This window comes from Chenopodium quinoa, unplaced genomic scaffold, assembly GCF_001683475.1.
Source record: "Chenopodium quinoa cultivar QQ74 unplaced genomic scaffold, ASM168347v1, whole genome shotgun sequence".
Lineage (NCBI taxonomy): Eukaryota > Viridiplantae > Streptophyta > Magnoliopsida > Caryophyllales > Amaranthaceae > Chenopodium > Chenopodium quinoa.
Window position 1 is genome coordinate 2,073,287 of NW_018743014.1, and position 17,989 is coordinate 2,091,275.

General features: G+C 33.8%; 1 protein-coding gene across 3 annotated transcripts in view; it reads right to left on the reverse strand.

Moving 5' to 3' along the window:
* Nucleotides 1-17,759, reverse strand: part of LOC110729902 (putative leucine-rich repeat receptor-like serine/threonine-protein kinase At2g19230) — a 33,893-nt gene extending 16,134 nt beyond the window's left edge. Inside the window, exons 1-8 of one of the 3 annotated variants that reach the window (XR_002512971.1) lie at nucleotides 17,431-17,754; nucleotides 11,448-12,009; nucleotides 10,424-10,908; nucleotides 9,923-10,061; nucleotides 7,985-8,056; nucleotides 7,449-7,520; nucleotides 7,280-7,360; nucleotides 6,965-7,113 (exon numbers count right to left, since the gene is read on the reverse strand). Coding sequence is in view for 2 of the 3 variants with exons in the window: in XM_021909690.1 (XP_021765382.1) it covers nucleotides 6,965-7,113; nucleotides 7,280-7,360; nucleotides 7,449-7,520; nucleotides 7,985-8,056; nucleotides 9,923-10,061; nucleotides 10,424-10,908; nucleotides 11,448-12,009; nucleotides 17,431-17,575 (1,705 nt within the window). In the remaining variant the exon portion in view is untranslated. Of the gene's footprint in view, nucleotides 1-6,964; nucleotides 7,114-7,279; nucleotides 7,361-7,448; nucleotides 7,521-7,984; nucleotides 8,057-9,922; nucleotides 10,062-10,423; nucleotides 10,909-11,447; nucleotides 12,010-17,430 lie in introns of all 3 variants that reach the window. The other 2 variants (XM_021909690.1, XM_021909689.1) reach the window with 2 other exon arrangements.
* Nucleotides 17,760-17,989: the final 230 nt, after the last annotated feature.

Genomic DNA, 17,989 nt, shown 5'->3' on the forward strand with positions numbered 1-17,989 from the left:
CTTAGACATGTTTCTCTAGAAAATTGCAGTATATTCCATGTGTAAAACAGACTATCAAAAAGAATAGTCAGATCTGTGTTACTTGCCCAATGGCAATATTTATAAAGTTTCCATACCAATTAAGTCAATCTCATGCTGTTGAACCTTTTGATGAGCAGATTCACTTGGACATTTGGGGTCCGGGGTCCATACAAAGTGTGTACAAGGGAAAATTCAGGTATTTTCTCACCATAGTTGATGACTACTCTAGAAATACATGGGTATACTTGCTTCAACATAAGTCTAATCCTCTGAGTCAGCTGAAATCATTTTCTAAGTATGCTTAAACACATTTTAACTCAAAAAATCAAGTTTATGAGATCTGACAATGCCTTAGACTTTGATGAATTAAGAATAATACATCAAACATCTTGTGTTAGGCCTGAATAAAATGCTAGAGTTGAAAGAAAACACATACATGTTCTTGAGAATGCTAGAGCCATCAGATTTCTGGCAAGGCTCACATTATTAATAGACTCCTTACTCCTGTTCTACAAAATAGAACTCCATATGAAATGTTGTTTAAACTCCTACTAATTATGACCACATGAAAGTACTCCCTCCGTTACATATTACTCGCAACAATTACTAAAATTGCCCTTTATATATTACTCGTAACAAACTTTTTTTTCTCCTTTTATGGTAATTTTTTTGTGTAATTTTACAAAATTACCCTTACTTTTTTTTAAACACCCTAATTAAACTACTGATTTTATCTTATTAATTTAAACCTTAACATTGATTAACTTAACCATTTCCACAAAAATAATTCCCCTTCCATCTACATTCATCATCACCTTCATTAGCAACCACCACCACCACTACCACCTATCTCCAGTCTCTCTTCATCAACCCAGAAATCTCTCTCTTTGTTCATTTCCCCTCAATTAGACCGCAACATTCTATCAAGACCGCCACTGTCACCGAAAGTCACTGCCGCTATCCCCTTGCTTGCGGCCGCCTCCGTTTTCTCTCTCTTCCTTTTTTTTTTTATTGTTTCGTCATTGCCGCTGAAACTCAAATTTGAAGGTTTTATGGTAAAATTTAATCATGAAAACTCTACATTTGGGGTTTTGATGGTTAAATTTGACCAATTAAATCTTTAATTGATGATATAGAAGGCATTAGTTTGTCATTTACATCCCTTTCGTTCATATTTTTAAGGTTGCGTTTTTCTCAGGGGCAGGATTTTTGGGTTCGTCGATTCGTGGATTATGGTTTCGTGGGTTGTGGGTTTTAGGGTTCTAGGTTCGAGTTCAGGGTTGTAGGTTTTGGGTTCTTCGGTTGTGATTTTTGTGGTTTTGGGTTCGTGGGTTGTGGGTTTTAGGGTTGTGGTTGTTGGTGATGCTGGATTGTGGTGTGTTCGGTGTTTCGTGGTGCTGGGTGGTAAGTGGGTTCGCTGCTAGGTGGTAGTGGTTTTGGGTGGTTTCGTGGTGTTAGGTGGTGGTGTTGGGTACTTTCGTGGTGCTAGGTGTTGGTGTTGGGTGGTTTCGTGGTGCTTGGTGGTGGTGGTGGTGGTGGTTTCGTGGTGCTAAGTGGTGGTGTTGGGTGATTTCGTAGTGCTTGGTGGTGGTGCTTGTTTTATTTTTTGTTTTTAAAGTTTTTTTAAATGCATGCTTGGACGATGTTTATTTACCTAGGTTTGTCAGTGTTTGTCATCATAAAAAAGGGGGAATATTGTTGACCCTTATGGTTTTGATAAACAAAATGACAAACTCGACTAATGAATGTTTTAGGTCTTTGGTAAATGAAAGGTTCACGCAACAAGGATCGTTCCAGAGTAGGCACACTAAATCAAGAATGCGAAGTAGCATGTACAAGTTTAGGAATGCGGAGTAGCATTCATACAAGTACAACGTGCAAACCCAGATGCTAGATTATGTTTAAGTACTTAGAATATGAGTTGGCTTTTGGAACTCAGTGAGGCACCTTATTATAAAGGTTAAAATAAATAACGTTCAATTGGAATATAAAACTGATTATGAAGGAATATGATAAATAATGTTTTAATAAGATTATTTAAGAATAAAAAGGATATTTTATATTATTGTTTTATAAATAAATTAATCTATTTATTAAATTATCTTTTTAAACAAAAAATATCTTTTTGAATAAATCAAACCTACCAGTTTTTATCACAAACTTCATTCGGTTTTTCATGGCTAAAATAATGGAGTTTTTGTTGAGGTAGTTGTGGATTGGTGAGCAAGCAAAGGAAGACACCCATGTCCACCACTTTTCACTTGCTCTCCACTACTTGGAGACATGTGTACGTGGGAGTTATGGGAGGTGTCTAGTGACTTTGCTTCCTCTATAAATACATGCAATCTATCTCAGCAAGTAACACAATTTTTGAGCATTATTATTCCAGTGAGCATTTTATCCAATAGCGTGAGAGAGTTCCTAAATACTTCTTATATTCCCTTGTACGTTAGGCCTTGTATTACTTACTGTAATTGGGACTTGGGGTATTTGTGAGAGTTGTAACTTGTGAGGTAAAGGAAGTTCCAGAGTCGAAACTTCTGAGAGAGTTGGGAACAAGTTCTTATATTAAACATAAACAATCAGTTAAGATAGGTCAGTACAATGAGTCTAAAATCCTAAATTATTAGGAGGAAATCCGAGAGTTGTTACTTCACACCACAAATTTCTGTCTCAACTTCACAAATTGCTATTCACCTTTACTTGGAAAGGTATTGTGCCTAAGTTGCAAAAACGTACTACAGTTTCACTTCTTGATGCAACAATCATCTTTTGACTTGCTAAGAAAATTCAAATCAATTTTCTACCTTTAATGATAGAGCATCTAATCTTTTATGATGAAAAGGCCACAATTCCTTATGGTCCTGTTCTTACTGTTCTGCTTCAATCATTTGGTATAAATATAGAATATGAAACCCCCACTTATTTGAAACCCGATAACATTCTATCTCAAAGATTACACACTTGGTTGAATTGGGACTAACTTATTTATATCAAGTCTCTGTGTCGTATGCTTGTTTTATTTTTTGTTTTTAAAGTTTTTTTTAAATGCATGCTTGGACGTTGTTTACTTACCTAAGTTTGTCAGTGTTTGTCATCATCAAAAAGGTGGGAATATTGTTGACCCTTATGGTTTTGATGAACAAACTGACAAACTCGACTAATGAATGTTTTAAATCTTTGATAAATGAAAGGTTCATGCAACAAGGATCATTTCGAAGTATGAGCACTAAATCAAGAATGCGGAGTAGCATTCACACAAGTTTAGGAATGCGGAGTAGCATTCACACAAGTACAACGTGCAAACCCAGATTCTAGATTATGTGTAAGTACTTAGAATATAAGTTGGCTTTTGGAACTCAGTGAGGCACCTTATTATATAGGTTAAAATATATAATGTTCAATTGGAATATAAAACTGGTTTTGAAGGAATATGATAAATAATGTTATAATAAGATTGTTTAAGAATAAAAAGGATATTTTATATTATTGTTTTATAAATAAATTAATCAAATTAATTTATTTATTAAATTATCTTTTTAAACAAAAAATATCTTTTTAAATAAACCAAACCTACCGGTTTTTATCATAAACTTCATTCGGTTTTTCATGGCTAAAATATAGGAGTTTTTGTTGAGGTAGTTGTGGATTGGTGAGCAAGCAAAGGAAGACACCAATGTCCACCACTTGTCACTTGCTCTCCACTACTTGGAGACATGTGTACGTGGGAGTTATGGGAGGTGTCTAGTGACTTTGCTTCCTCTATAAATACATGCAATCTATCTCAGCAAGTAACACAATTTTTGAGCATTATTATTCCAGTGAGCATTTTATCCAATAGCGTGAGAGAGTTCCTAAATACTTCTTATATTCCCTTGTACGTTAGGCCTTGTATTACTTACTGTAATTGGGACTTGGGGTATTTGTGAGAGTTTTAACTTGTGAGGTAAAGGAAGTTTCAAAGTCGAAACTTCTGAGAGAGTTGGGAACAAGTTCCGTTCTTGTGGAACTTAATTAGTCCGAGTTTATTATTCACTTTGTAAAAGAGTTTGATTTACATAGTGGAAATTTCAAAAAGCCTATATCATTTCTCTGAATTGTTTTACATTGTTTTAATTCCACAAAAAGTTTACTACTTCACCTATACTACAATTCACCCCCCCTCTTGTAGTAGCTATCTAGAACTTCATAATCGAATAATATCGCTTATTTTCAGAGACAATCAAACGATATCATTTGCTTCTGTTTGTAGACAATCGAACATTCATATCCCTTTTCTTCTATGTAGGGCTGGCAAACGGATCAGGTCGGGTCAGGTTGGGTTCGTGTTCGGGTCAACAGGTTTCAGGTTAGCTACCCCCAACCCGAACCTGATCCATTTAACTTTTCGGGTTAAAAACCCCAACCCGAACCTGATATTTTCGGGTTCGGGTCAACCCGAAAATGACCTTGTTTGACCTGATTTTATGTTTAATTTTAAATCAAGGTGCTTTAATCTGAAATTGACCTCTTCTAATAATAATATGATATTAGGTTCCGTGCTTCAATTAGGTTAATCGTATAAATTATATGAACAAGACCGTATAAATTTGGTAAACCGCATAAATTATATCAACAAAACAACAACATAAATTAAAAATAGAATCTTAAGTGTATTAAACTTTTAATTTAACAACAACAAAAATCTAAAAGCAAAACAATATAATAACGTTAAAAAAAAATTAAAAATAAAATAAAATAAAATAAAATAAAATTTTGAAATCAGCAAACTACATTATAAATTGATGAAAGTGTAAAACACTTGCAACTTAAAACTTGATTTGCGTGAAGGAGAGGAAGACATGAAGGAGGAACACTTGAACTTGCAAAGGATTTTAGGAATTGATTTCTTGTGAATTGAAGAGAGAGAAAATTGAGAGAAGAATGAAGCATGAGACAATGAGAGAGAGAAAGTGGACTTCTTACAGCTGATGAGAGGAGTGAGTTTGAAAGGATTTAGGGTTTTTGTTTTTATATGGACCTATATATGGGCTTGGGCTAATTTCATTAGGTTTCTTTAGGAATTTTTTTACATTACTTATCCAGTTTTTGGTTATCAGGTCGAATTCGGGTGAACCCGACTTAATTTTGACCCAAAAATATTTTCGAGTTACGTGGGTCGTTTTCGGGTAGGAATCTTTAACCTTAACCTAACTCCATTTAAAAAAAAACATTTGGAGACGGAGGAGTATAAATTTAAAATAACATTAGTGACTTGCAGAATACCCAATAAAATGATCCTATCCTCTTTATCCACCATATCATAGTGCTTTTCAAAGTTGCACGGCTAATCATATGTTGCTATTAGTTGATTACTACTTCTAGATCTATTATTGAGATAGCAAAATGTTGGGTGAAGGTCTAAATTAAGTAACGTAGTCAATTGACAAGATAAAGTATGTTTTTGATTCTAGGCCACATTTAGGGTGAATCTCTAATAATCTGGGAAATTCAATTTCTAAAACTGGTATATTAATTCTTACCCTTACTATACATAGAAAAAAAATAAAATAAAATAAAAATAAAAATAAAAATAAAAATTGTTACAAATAACAAAACATTTAAGTTATTCATATTTTTGTTTCATTTTTCAATTCTACTTCTTTCTTTATTTTTAATCTACTCTTCTTTCTATTTTAACCATTTGCTTTTTTTTTTTTTTTTTTTTTTATTATTATTTTTTTTGGGAAATTTATAAGAACTCTTTATTTTTACTTGTTTTCTTCTTGTATTTGTTTCAATTTCCCCCCTCATTTTTTGAGCCTTTTGAGTTTTTTTTTTTATAGTCGGCTTCCAATTTTCTTATTTACTACTCTCTTGTCTCTTAATATTGTACAAAAACAAGTTAAGGAACTTAAAAAAACAAAGGAAATATTATAAAAGTATGTAAACTAGAACGTTAACCACATTTTAAAACACCAAAAATAGAATACATAAAGTATAAACTGGGACAAATAGGGTATAAAATTTCTAATAAATCTTATAAAAAGTGTAATAACACTATTTATTTTGTGTATATCCAAGGTAATATATGATACTCCCAAGTTTCACCCTACTGACCTGTTTTTTTTTTTTTTTTTTTTTTCGGTTAATGAATTTTATAGAATAACATTTTTATTTGAACTGTAGCGTATTCGCACTTTAAGTTAATACTCCCTCCGTCCCATAATTTTGTGCCTGTATTCGTTTTTGGGCGTTCCAAAATGTTGTGCCTATTTCTAAAAATAGCCCATAATCATTACTTATTTTTCATCTTTCCCATACAAAATACACATATACCCAAAAAATCATTACTTACTTTTTTTATCTTTTCCATACAAAATGCAAATATACCAAAAAAATGATTACTTACTTTTTCTCTTATTCATACAATATTCTCTACTTTTTATCTATCCCATACAATATTATCTACTTTTTGTCTTTCCAATAGAATATTCTCCTACTTCCACCATTCTCCTTAATTACCGTGTTTTTAATGAAATAGGCACGAAATAATGGGCCGGAGGGAGTACTAGTTTTAAGTATAGTTGTTTAAGAAATTAAATGTATATTTAGTATATCACGCAAACACCCAAATTTATAGGGCCCCTAATTATTAGTTTGCCCTTAGGCCCCTAAAAACTGAGAAACGGCCCTGCAAGTCACCACACAACACCTAATAAGCAACCTAACCTCGTTAATATAATAATAAGACACTCTTACAACATTGCCCTTAAATTGCCCCATATTTAGTTTTTGGATGTTCAATTGAGTGTGCTCATACCATAAATGGTGTAAGGGATGACCATGACTCTACCTTCACATACACTACTTTGGTGATGTCTACGTTAGAGACAGGTCCTCCTCGTTAAAGTTCAAGATACTGTAAAGTACAAGTATCATGAGTACCAAAAAAAATGGATACCTGGTTTCTTTTGTTTATATTTGTAGTATACTCCTATAGCAACGAAGATGAAAATAAGAGATACTGTTGCAGCTAAAATAACTGCGATCTTCTTTGGATTCTTCTTCTTGCATGAGTTCGACGAACAAAGACCTGGATTGTCCTCCAAACTAGAGAAGGGGATTTGGGAGGGGGGAGTAGTAGTTAGGAACTTCTAAAATTTAAATTGTTATTAGAAATCTCTCAAACTACTATGTCAAGATTGCTGATTTGTGGCACATATAAAGATATTACTAATTTTCATGTAGCTTAGAAATCTACTAGTGATGACCGAACCTCAAATTTAATGAGCCATCCTCTTTCTTTTTGCTGAGTGCTATTGGAACTCGGCCAACAAGATTGTTACTTGTTAAATCTCTGATAGAATTGGAGTAAACAGGTTAACTACAAATCTTAAATTCACAGAGCAACTTCAATTCGATATTCAACTTTTTGAAGAACTTACATTGTACGCAGAGATGGTAACTCAGCCAGAAAATCAGGTATGACCCCGGTCAAGCTATTGTGTGAAAGATTCCTGAATGAAGCACAAACACAATAACCAAGAGTTTACCATAGAATATGAGTACTAAGAAAGTAAACAATGAGTTATATTATGTAACGTTGTGCATTTAAATAACCACCAGTATAAGCTTTCGGGGATATCAATGCTGCACAAGAATATATCACATTAGTATCTAAGGTAATTTGTTGCAAATATTATTCACACTTATACGGCCTGATCACAAGCTGATGTTCCCTTAATTCCCTGTAGAAAATTCTAGTAGTAGTTAGCTTGGCTTAACATTTGGCAGCCAAACGTAGATAACCTCAAGAAATCATGTTATAACACCATGCATGAGATTGGAGGAAATTGAAGGATCCCTAAAAAAATATGCAACTTGGTTTAATTCGTTACATAACATATCAAATCATATATTATGCAGTACATATTTTCTACTTCTAATAAATCTCAAGTGTAAAGAAGTCGTATATACTCACAAGTAGACTAAAGATGTTAGTGCGGACAATGAATGAGGTATATCTCCGGTCAAACCGCTGTGAGCCAAATTCCTGTAATTTGTGTCTATTTAAAAAAAATGCATATACTGATTCTAAAGTAGCATTCCCTCTATTTCATAATAATCACAACACTTTGACTGACACAGATGTTTATACACAACTTTGACCTATAATATTCTTAATAATATATTAGGAAAAATACACTTTACTAATTCCAATTTTGCCAAATTTACTTTAAATAATCCCAACTATCGATTATTCTACAATAATCCCAACTTTTTTTCACCTCCATTTTCTTCTAACAATCCCAAACCGGTTAACAAAAGACAACAATCTGTTATTGTAGGTTGCTGGACACATGTTGGATTGTGAGTAGTCCAAAAAAATTAAAAAAAAAAAACAAAAAAAATAAATAAAGAAAAATTAAGTAGCCACCTCCTCCAGCCCCCAAACGGCACCCCTACCCCGATCATGCGAGCCAGAAACGACCACCTCACTACCGAATTCCAAAATGACTTCTCACAATCTCGCAACTGCAACGACTTCTCCCCTCTCATTAACTACATCTCACCACATCTCCTCCTTCCGGAAACCCCACAAAACTCACCTCCCGACTCACTCGTCAGCGGGTTTTGTTGATGGGTTTGGGCGGTGAGGTAGCGGGTTTTATTGAAGGGTTTGGGCGGTGCGGCAGCGGGTTTTGTTGGGGGTTATGGTTGTGCGGTCGCGGGTTAGGGGTGAGGGGGTGGCTGTTGGGGACGGTATTGGTGGTGGATGAGGGAAAGGGTGGAATCCGATGGCGCTAGGGAAGAGGGGATGGGCCTGGAGAAGGTTTTCTGGTGGCCAGAGTTGGGAAAGAGGGGTGGTTGTGGTTTTTTTTTATTTTTATTTTTTATTTTTTTGGACCAATCAATGTGTGATATGTGGCATCTTAATTACTAAAAAAAAAAAAATACACTTCTTAGCAGGTAACCGGTCTTGGGATTGTTAGACCACTCTCAATGGTGAGCAAAAAATTTTCCACCCACTTTCTCTCTCAACAAATCTGTTTTGCCCATGGGCAAATTTTTTTCACAATTTCTCTCCCAATGGTGAGCAAAAAAAATGCTTGTCCACTACTCTCTCTCTCTTACTTTTTCAATACCCCACCATTACTTTCTCTCTCCTACACAACACTTCTTTATTTATTAATTTCATTTATATTTTAACAATATTACTCCAAATAAATAAAAACTAGTCTAAATTTGTGTAACTTATTTTTTTTTTATTTGTGTCGTTTTTATCGTTAAAATAAAGAATATGGAGGATTTATGGTATTTCTGAAATTATACCAAAATATACCAAAATGCATGTCTATTTATAGATAATTAAATTTTATGACCGTTGGTAATTTTAATTTTTTTTTAATAAATATTTATTTAAAAATTTGAATTACAAAAAATATAACCATTGCAAATTGTGGGGTCCACCAGAGCACTATTCATCTTCAAAAATGCTCAAGTTTTGGGCATTTTCAGAAATGCTCATGAGCAGTTTTTGGCTTTTTCTCATTTGTTCACCATTGTATTGCATGATCAAATTTTATGCCCACCCAAAATGCCCATGAGCAAATTTTTAGCTCACCATTGTTAGTGCTCTTAGAAGATAACGAAGGTGAAAGTTAGGATTATCGTAAAATAATCGATAGTTAGAATTATTTAAAGTAAATTAGGCAAAGTTGGGATTAACAAAGTGTATTTTTCCGATTTATTATTAATAAGTACAAAAGGTTAATTATAATGAAAATATTTATCAGACAATTTTTTTTTTTTTTTTTGGTATTGGTAAAAAGTATATTCAAAGTAAGCATATAAATTAATGCTTAAGTCAAAACTCTTGCGATTATTATGAAACAAAGGTAGTAAAATTTAGACTCACAGAGAAATTATTCGTGGGGGGTGATTGTCAACACTATTGCTGCAATTTAAACCATCCCAGGGAGCATGAGGAAGACAAGGATCTCCTTGCCAATCTTTTGGCACAGTGTAATTCATCTTCACATTCAGAATAGCATCCACTGGCATAACATAAGCGGAAAATATCTGGTTAGGGAATAAACACATGCAGAAATCGGATAACATAAATATCAAACTAGTGTTTTTTTTATACGTATACTATTTAGGAAAGATCAACCTATCTATTGAGAGTTAAAAGGAAATTAAATACAATCTCTCTACTAAACATTTGATCAGATCAGTTACCAGATCAGTTACCTGGGCTGCCATTTGTAGCCCCTAAATTTGGCTTTTATTTTACTTTTTTTTCTTAGGAGAAAGGGCTCAGTTTTAACCTCAGTAAGTATATTTTTGAAGTGGCTTAGTCGCCTTAGTGTAACATAAATGCAAGTAGTTATACATAATAATTAAATTTTAAATGTACCATCCTTTTGGTATGTCGCTGATGCAGGGAGGTCCAAAACTTTATATATTTCCAGAGCATTGAGAATCGGAGGGAGTGTTGAGTTTGAAGTCTTCATAATATTAAACTTAAGCTGAGATTCATCAAATTGTGTAACCGGAGAAACAACCGTTATGGGTCGTCCATATTCGGGACTAATTTTTCCTGATTCAAAATTTCCAGACATAGATATTGAAAATTCTCTTGAATCATTGATTCCCAGCTTCAGAATTTCAGCAAAGTGCCAGTAAACTTGATATGAGCCAGTTATTGATGAATAATTCCAATCAAACATTAGGGAATCACCACCATGCTCAGGTATGGCGGCTGTCTTTAAAACTGAAGGTGGCAATTCATAAGCGTCTGTGAATGAGAAATTCATGGATGCATTAGAGCTCAAAGAGTCCCAAGATGCCCATAACTTATTAGCCAGAGCCCATGGTCGATCATACGGATCATCTTTGATACTGAAATTTCCACAGAGATATCATAAGTTATTAGAATGATTAAAAAAAGGACGACTTTCAAACTAAGACTACGAAAACTTCGTGATATTAAAGGCTATGCATGATTAAGGTAAAGAGCACCATGATACCTTGGACTAATAAACTGTCATAATCCAAGTGAGATTCCATTCTTGAAATAATTGGTAGGAGGAATCACTTAGATTTCTAAACTAGAAATTTTAAGCTTGTGTATAAGACATATTTCACCAGTGGTGGATCTGGGCCGAAATAAAAGGGGCCAAGATTTTGTTCTTTTACCTATTGCTCAAAACTAATCACTACATTCCAATGTTTGTAAGTAAATATAGGATTTAAAGCTCAATAATTAATTAATTACAATAATTAACTGGGGCCAGGCCCCAAATGGCCTCGGTGAAAGGTCCCTCTGTATTTCACATACACCCTTTGTATCATACCATTCATACCATTAATTTATTACCTACAATGCAATCTTGCCCTATGTTAATACATGATGTGCATAGTTAGCATGAAGGAAATACCTGGAATAATGCCCCTTTAGTGGATCTGTATCCGTAACTGATATGCCAGCATCCAAGCGCAAATAAAACGCTAGTGCCCCTTTAGGGGATTTGTATATTGAATTGTTCAGAGGCCTCAACTCCAACCCTGAAATAAAAGGTGTCCCTGATCCAGTGTTCACTAAACATACATATATTAGATCTACAGGGGAGGTATATATAATCTCATAAAAGGGTTTATTTTCAACACTGATAAATTTTACTGTCGCCCAATAATTAACTCCAATATACAAATCAAACCGCGGTTTCCTGTTCAGGCCATCATAATTTCCATAGTGGAAACGAGCTCTGATCAAATAATGTGTGTTCTTGCCCTGTAAAGGTTTCAAAGTGTAACAATTTCTGCTACCATCTGGGAAACTCCTAACCGTGTTATACATTGGCCAATGACTAGACTGGTAGTCGACTTGTACATCCATGTTTGTTCCAGTGTTTATGAATCCTATATCTGAAGTGTAATATACGCCATTGTCTTTGCTGTATTGTGGATCTCCCACCATTCCACAGTCAATGCTGATGAAACCTTCAAATTCAATTCGAAAGAAACCCGTTAGCATATGTATAGCTAAGTTGAATAAATACGCTTTACATAGCAATTTATTAATCAAACAATTATGGTGCTCAATGCAATCAAAAGCTTAAACACCAGAAATTCTATTGTTTGCTACAAACATATAGGGAGTAACTTATCATGATGATAAATCCTCTATACGTAGCAGTCAGGGAACGAAGTAATTTCTATCCCAATTCTAATGTAACGGGAGAACAATAACATTCCACTTAGCAAGTCAGCAATCAGCCAAACTGCAATGAACTCGGTAACATCATTACATCTCTCCATTATTTTTATTATGGAAATTTTGTATTTTACCGTCCCTTAAGACATGAAATCCACAAATTAGTAGAACTGTACATTAGTAGAACTGTACTAACTGCAATCTGAATTTCCTATTTCTATCAATTAATCAATTAACTTGTATTTTCCATCTAATATGGGTGCTGAGCTGTCTCTCTCCATTATTCTACACATACTTCAAAGATATGATGGAACACCAAACAATCACCTTATATGCATATGTAATGGAAAAAAATTAACAAATGGAACTCTAAAACAGCGCAGATAATCAATATACACACTACTCATGGTATCTACGCAATATAGCTAAGTAATTAGTAAACCAAAATTGAACTTGTTTATCTATGCTACAAGCCTACAATACTTTGCTAGTTTTTACTTCTAAAAAGTATGGCTTTTACACGCCGTCTGATAGCCAATGGTAATGGAAATGAATTTATACGTAAATTTGCTAAGAACATCAATTTTTTATTCCCATGATCATCCAAGAAGAATCCTAAATTTTTATTCTTCATGATTTTACATTCATACCTATTCCGTAGTACCAAGTGGTACTATGGTAGGGATCGTAAAGAAAAACATGCATGAACAAAAACTCATATTTAAGAATGAGATTGATTGTATTTCTATGTAGAATTAGAGAGACTTTTCCATACCTATTCGAAAACCATACACTGAAATGATTATAATGACAAGTATAAATTATAAAATGTTACATTCGAAAAAGATTTTTTTGTTGAAATTTAAAAGAAAATTACCTTAGCTTATAATGAAATGTTGTAATTAACGACCTTAAAACACAAAATTTTGTAATTAATTTGCTACCTATGCCATATTTCTCTGTTGAACTAATTTTCCAGCGTTCACCTATCACGTGCCTCTCATGTGACATTTATTGACTCCAATTAGAGTTATTAAAATAAGTTAATAAGGGTTTTTAAAAAAAGGTGAGAATTGGGGTCTTTAAATGTCAAGTGAGATGTACATGTCAGAAAACTTGGTGAACAGGGAGAACTTCGGCATAAGGTGGTGATATACATCATTTTGCGTCTTATATATAAGGTATATAATTACATAATTTTTTTATAATGTAGTTTTTCACAAATTTTCAAATGTATAACTGAGTTTCTTAAAATAAAATTCGTTCATTCGAATACTCTGTATTAACTTTAACTATATTTTTACTATTTTACAATAATAAAATACTATCATGTAATATATATTGTTGGATTAGTCAGAATGTACAATTTTATCAAATACTAATATTTTCAAATTAAAAACATAGTACATAATTACACATATTTAACTATTTAATATATGATATTTGGAAGTATTATTCCTTCTATCTCATAATAATCGATTCACTTTACTCTTTTCACTCATTATAAATTAAATGTAACTATGGTTTTAAACAAATGTATAATATAAAAATTATCATGTAAAATGTTTTTAGATAGATATTGGCATAAATTTTCATCATATCAATTTTTGATATAAAATATTTTATTAATGTTAAACTATTAATATTGTTATTGGTTAGTTCATCAGTTAGACATAAATACTGCCTTTCTTCATGGGGATTTAACTGAAGAAGTATATATGAAGCTAAGGTTCTTGATGGTACGGTGTTCTCATAAAACGAAGGTGTGATCTTGAAAATGTCCCTTCATGGCTTGAAGCAAGCTAACAGGCCGTGGTTTGCAAAAGTAATTGTTAAACTTCTTTTTCTAGACATAAAGAAAATTCACAAAGGAACTCCTTCTGACCATCGCGGATGCGGCCACGACCAGAAAGTTTGAGCCAAAACTTATCCAAGGAAGTGTAGGCAAGCTAAAGGTCATGAGAGCGTTAATTGGGCATAAGTTGGGTGTATCGATATGATTGGTGGTTATTAATCAGGGTCCAAAATTGTTTTATCTATGCATGTGCTTTTCTTTGAGTGGACTAGTTTCTTTTGTTCATGGTAAATTGCTTGGGGGCAAGCAATTGAATAACTTGGAAGAATTTGATTAGTGGTTTATATGTCCACTTTAGGAGGTGTTTTCAACCTGAAACTTGTAGCCTTTTCCCTATTTTATGCCTTTTCTAACCCCGTGTGTACATAATTGTAGTCTTTTGGGTATTTCCATCTCTTTTGTGTTTGATCGTGTTTGCAGGTGTACAAGATAAGTTGCGGTTGACAAAGCGAAAGAAGCTCTAAAACAATGCACGACAAGCTTACACTACAAGAAAACAGCTTAATTCCGACGGACACGTAAATCTACCGGAATCGAAATTTCTGACGAATTTATGTTCCGTCGGATATTTCCGATAAATTGAAAAAACCCGTCGGAAATTTCCGACGGAATATAAATCCCTTGGAAGATTTGTTCTTTCCGACGGAATATTCTGTCGGGAAGTTAACTTTCCTACGATATATAAATCCGTCGGAATTTTCCGAAGAAATTTCTGTCTGAATATTTATTTAAAATAAAATAAAATTCTAAATCTAACCCTTTCTGCCCCCTCTCTTTCTCTCTCCACTTCTCTTTCCCCCTTTCTCTTTCTCCTTTCCCTATCTTTTTCTCTTTCCCCAACACTTGCTCGTCCACCGCCATCAACACCGCCAACATCAGATCTAGAGTTTTTACGGTTTTTAAAAAACAAGTTAGAGGTTTTTAAGGCCAAATTCAGCCATGAAAACTCTAGATCTAGAGTTTTCATGGTCGAATTTGGCCTTTTTAGCCATATTTGAGGTGTAATTCAAAGCCATTACCGATTTTAAGGTAATTATTCGACTTTTACGGTATGATTTCGATTTTTAAATTAATTTTATTTAATTTAATTTTTAATTCGATATGGATATGGTGGTTTGGGTTAGTTGGTGGTTTCGTGGGTGGGTTAGGGTTGTAGATCTTGGTATTGTTTTGTTGTATAATTAATTTTTTTGTTTTGGTTTTGTTTTTTTTTTTTAATTATAATTTTTAAGTTATGGTGTTGGTCGTGAGTTGTGTCGAGGAGGAGTGAAAGAGTGGGTTTAGGTTGGTGGTCGTGGTGTGGGGTTGGGGCTGGTAGTGGTCGTGGGTTGTGCCAAGGTCTGGGCGGATGGTTTGCATGCATGGTGTGGTTGGGGAAAGAGAGTGGTGGTTGCGTGGGTGGGTTAGGAATGTAGATCTGGGTTAGGTTGGGTGGGTTTAGGTTGTGGTGGGTTTAGGGTTAGGGATGTAGATCTGGAGACAGGCCAAGTCATGGGTTAAGGCGATGGTGGTGGCCGGTGGCATTACTGGTGGTGGAGCGTCTTTTTTATTTTTTTTGTTTTTGGCAGGGGTTTCCAACAGAATTTTCGTTGGAAATTTCCGCCGGAATACATTCCATCGACAATTTCCAACAGACTTTTCCTGGGCCGGAAAATCTCTTCCGACGATTGAATTTCATCGGAATTTCCGTCGAAAAAGTGTTTCTGACGAAATTTCCGTCGAAAAGGTCATTTTCCCTACAAAAGTTGTTCCGACAACCGATTCCGACGGAAATTTCGTCGGAAACGGGTTTTCCGACCGGGTGTTTCCGACGAAATTTTTGGTAAAAAATGACCAATTTTCTTGTAGTGTTAGGAGAGGATCTACCTAGCCCCTCATGTAGTTACCGTATCTCCTACTCATTTACAAAGGCGCAGGTACGCAGAAGTTGAGGAGCGGACACTCCTCCATGTCTACCATATTCTGCCTCCCCCCTGATCCTAGAGGAGCGGGCGTGCACTCTTAAGTGGAGCGGGCGCTTCAAACGAGGGGGTATAAATACCTCCCTTAGCTCATTATGAACAATCTTCTTTCCCTTAAACTTTCATAGGCCCTTAGTCTCTTAGCTTTCTTCTTGATTAACTTAGATTATTCTCTCAAACTCAATGATTTGTAGTAGTTGATTGAAGTTTGTTTTCTTAATTTCAACCATTTTTCCAACTTTGAAGCTTCTAGCAGTAGTCTTATTCCACTTAAGATTTTCTGCTTTTAATTTAATTACTTTTAATTGCTAGCTTCTCTTTTAACCTTGCTTAATTATTGTTGCATGTTCATTCTATCCTATATTATCTCTAATTATCACTTCTCTCAACTTGTTAGATTAATGGTAAAATTAGATTTTGTTGTTAGAATGTTTTCCACCATGATAAGTGAGTAGTCCTTTAGCTAGGAATCAGGTGATGACCAAACCAAGCCATGGGTTGATTAATTGTATGTGCTTGCATGTTCACTTTGGCCTGGGTTGATGATTGATTGTTAAAGAATTGGTTTATTGCATGTGTAATTAATTAGATGGTCACTTATTGCTCATGTATTCACTATTTATACTTGCATCGAAAGATGATGTTTAGTGTGATCCCTTTTCTTATATGGTTAGACCAAATTTCTGTCTTGGTTACAATACTTTGTTTCAGTTACGTAGTTGCCTTAGCTGCGGTAATTAAGTGAAAAATCCCAATTATTTGCGCCCTTATGCATGCTTTCTCATTTTAAGGATGACCACTATAATATTTTTAATTTTTTAAATACATATAAGCAACACACTTGGTGAATAGTTAGAAGATTTGGATTTATAATCATAATCATCAATCCTAGTACAGTAGTACATATGCGTATACTTTAATTTTGCATGTTGCTTATTTATTTTTTTGATTGGCTCAAAATGAGTAATAAATAAATAATGTCATGTGATGCTACTAGTTGGGATTTTAATATGTATTAATTTTTTTTTATTAAACCAGTTGGAACTTTTATTTATGGTTAAAATGCAAGACTTTAACTTTTACGTTATTCATATATTTTATTTTAACTAGCTTTGTTAATTAATAGTTAAGGAAAAATATAATCATATGTGTGGAATCTTGTTAAATTCGTCTCGATTTATGATTTATCGATATCAGATTTTTATAATGTTTCCATATTAATAATAAAAGATATTAATAATTGAAATTATGCATTAAAAAACGACATTAAAAGTGAACAGACAAAATATATATGAAAGCTTACAAATTTAGGTAGTACTTGCAATAATTTAAATAAAGCTTCATAATAATTAATTGAATGTATAAGCAAGTTATTAGGAGATTAATTATACCTGCAGCAACTCTTTTATCGGCTAACGAAGTCAAATTTGCAGCATCATCAGCAGCCAAGGAGAAAATTAATCCATGATTGTAAATCAACAAGTATGGTATAAGTATATTGATGGTGTTAAAGGCCATTACCCAAACCCACGGCATAAATTTTCTTCTTTTTTTTTTTTTTTTTTTTTTTTGGAATTAATAATATTTTTTGGACTAAAGAATCTCTTAATGTACATTCAGGCAATCAGTTACGTTGATATGCATATAATCTCTACTACTTTTCTATGGACTTGACTCCGGGCCACTACTTTTCTATGGACTTGACTTTGGACCTCCATTCACCACTCGTTCCTTGGATTTTTGTCTGGTTAATTTGTTATTTAGTAATCTTTGTCTAATCTTTCAATTTCGAGTTTTACCTTATAATACACGCTATATTTGCGTCAAGTCATGAGAACTATGCGTTAACTGGTACAATCACGACTTGGTAATGTTAATACGTACAACAAAGAGAATAAGTATTGACGCATAAGCCCTATATATTTCACTTGCAAATAGGATGGTATTTTT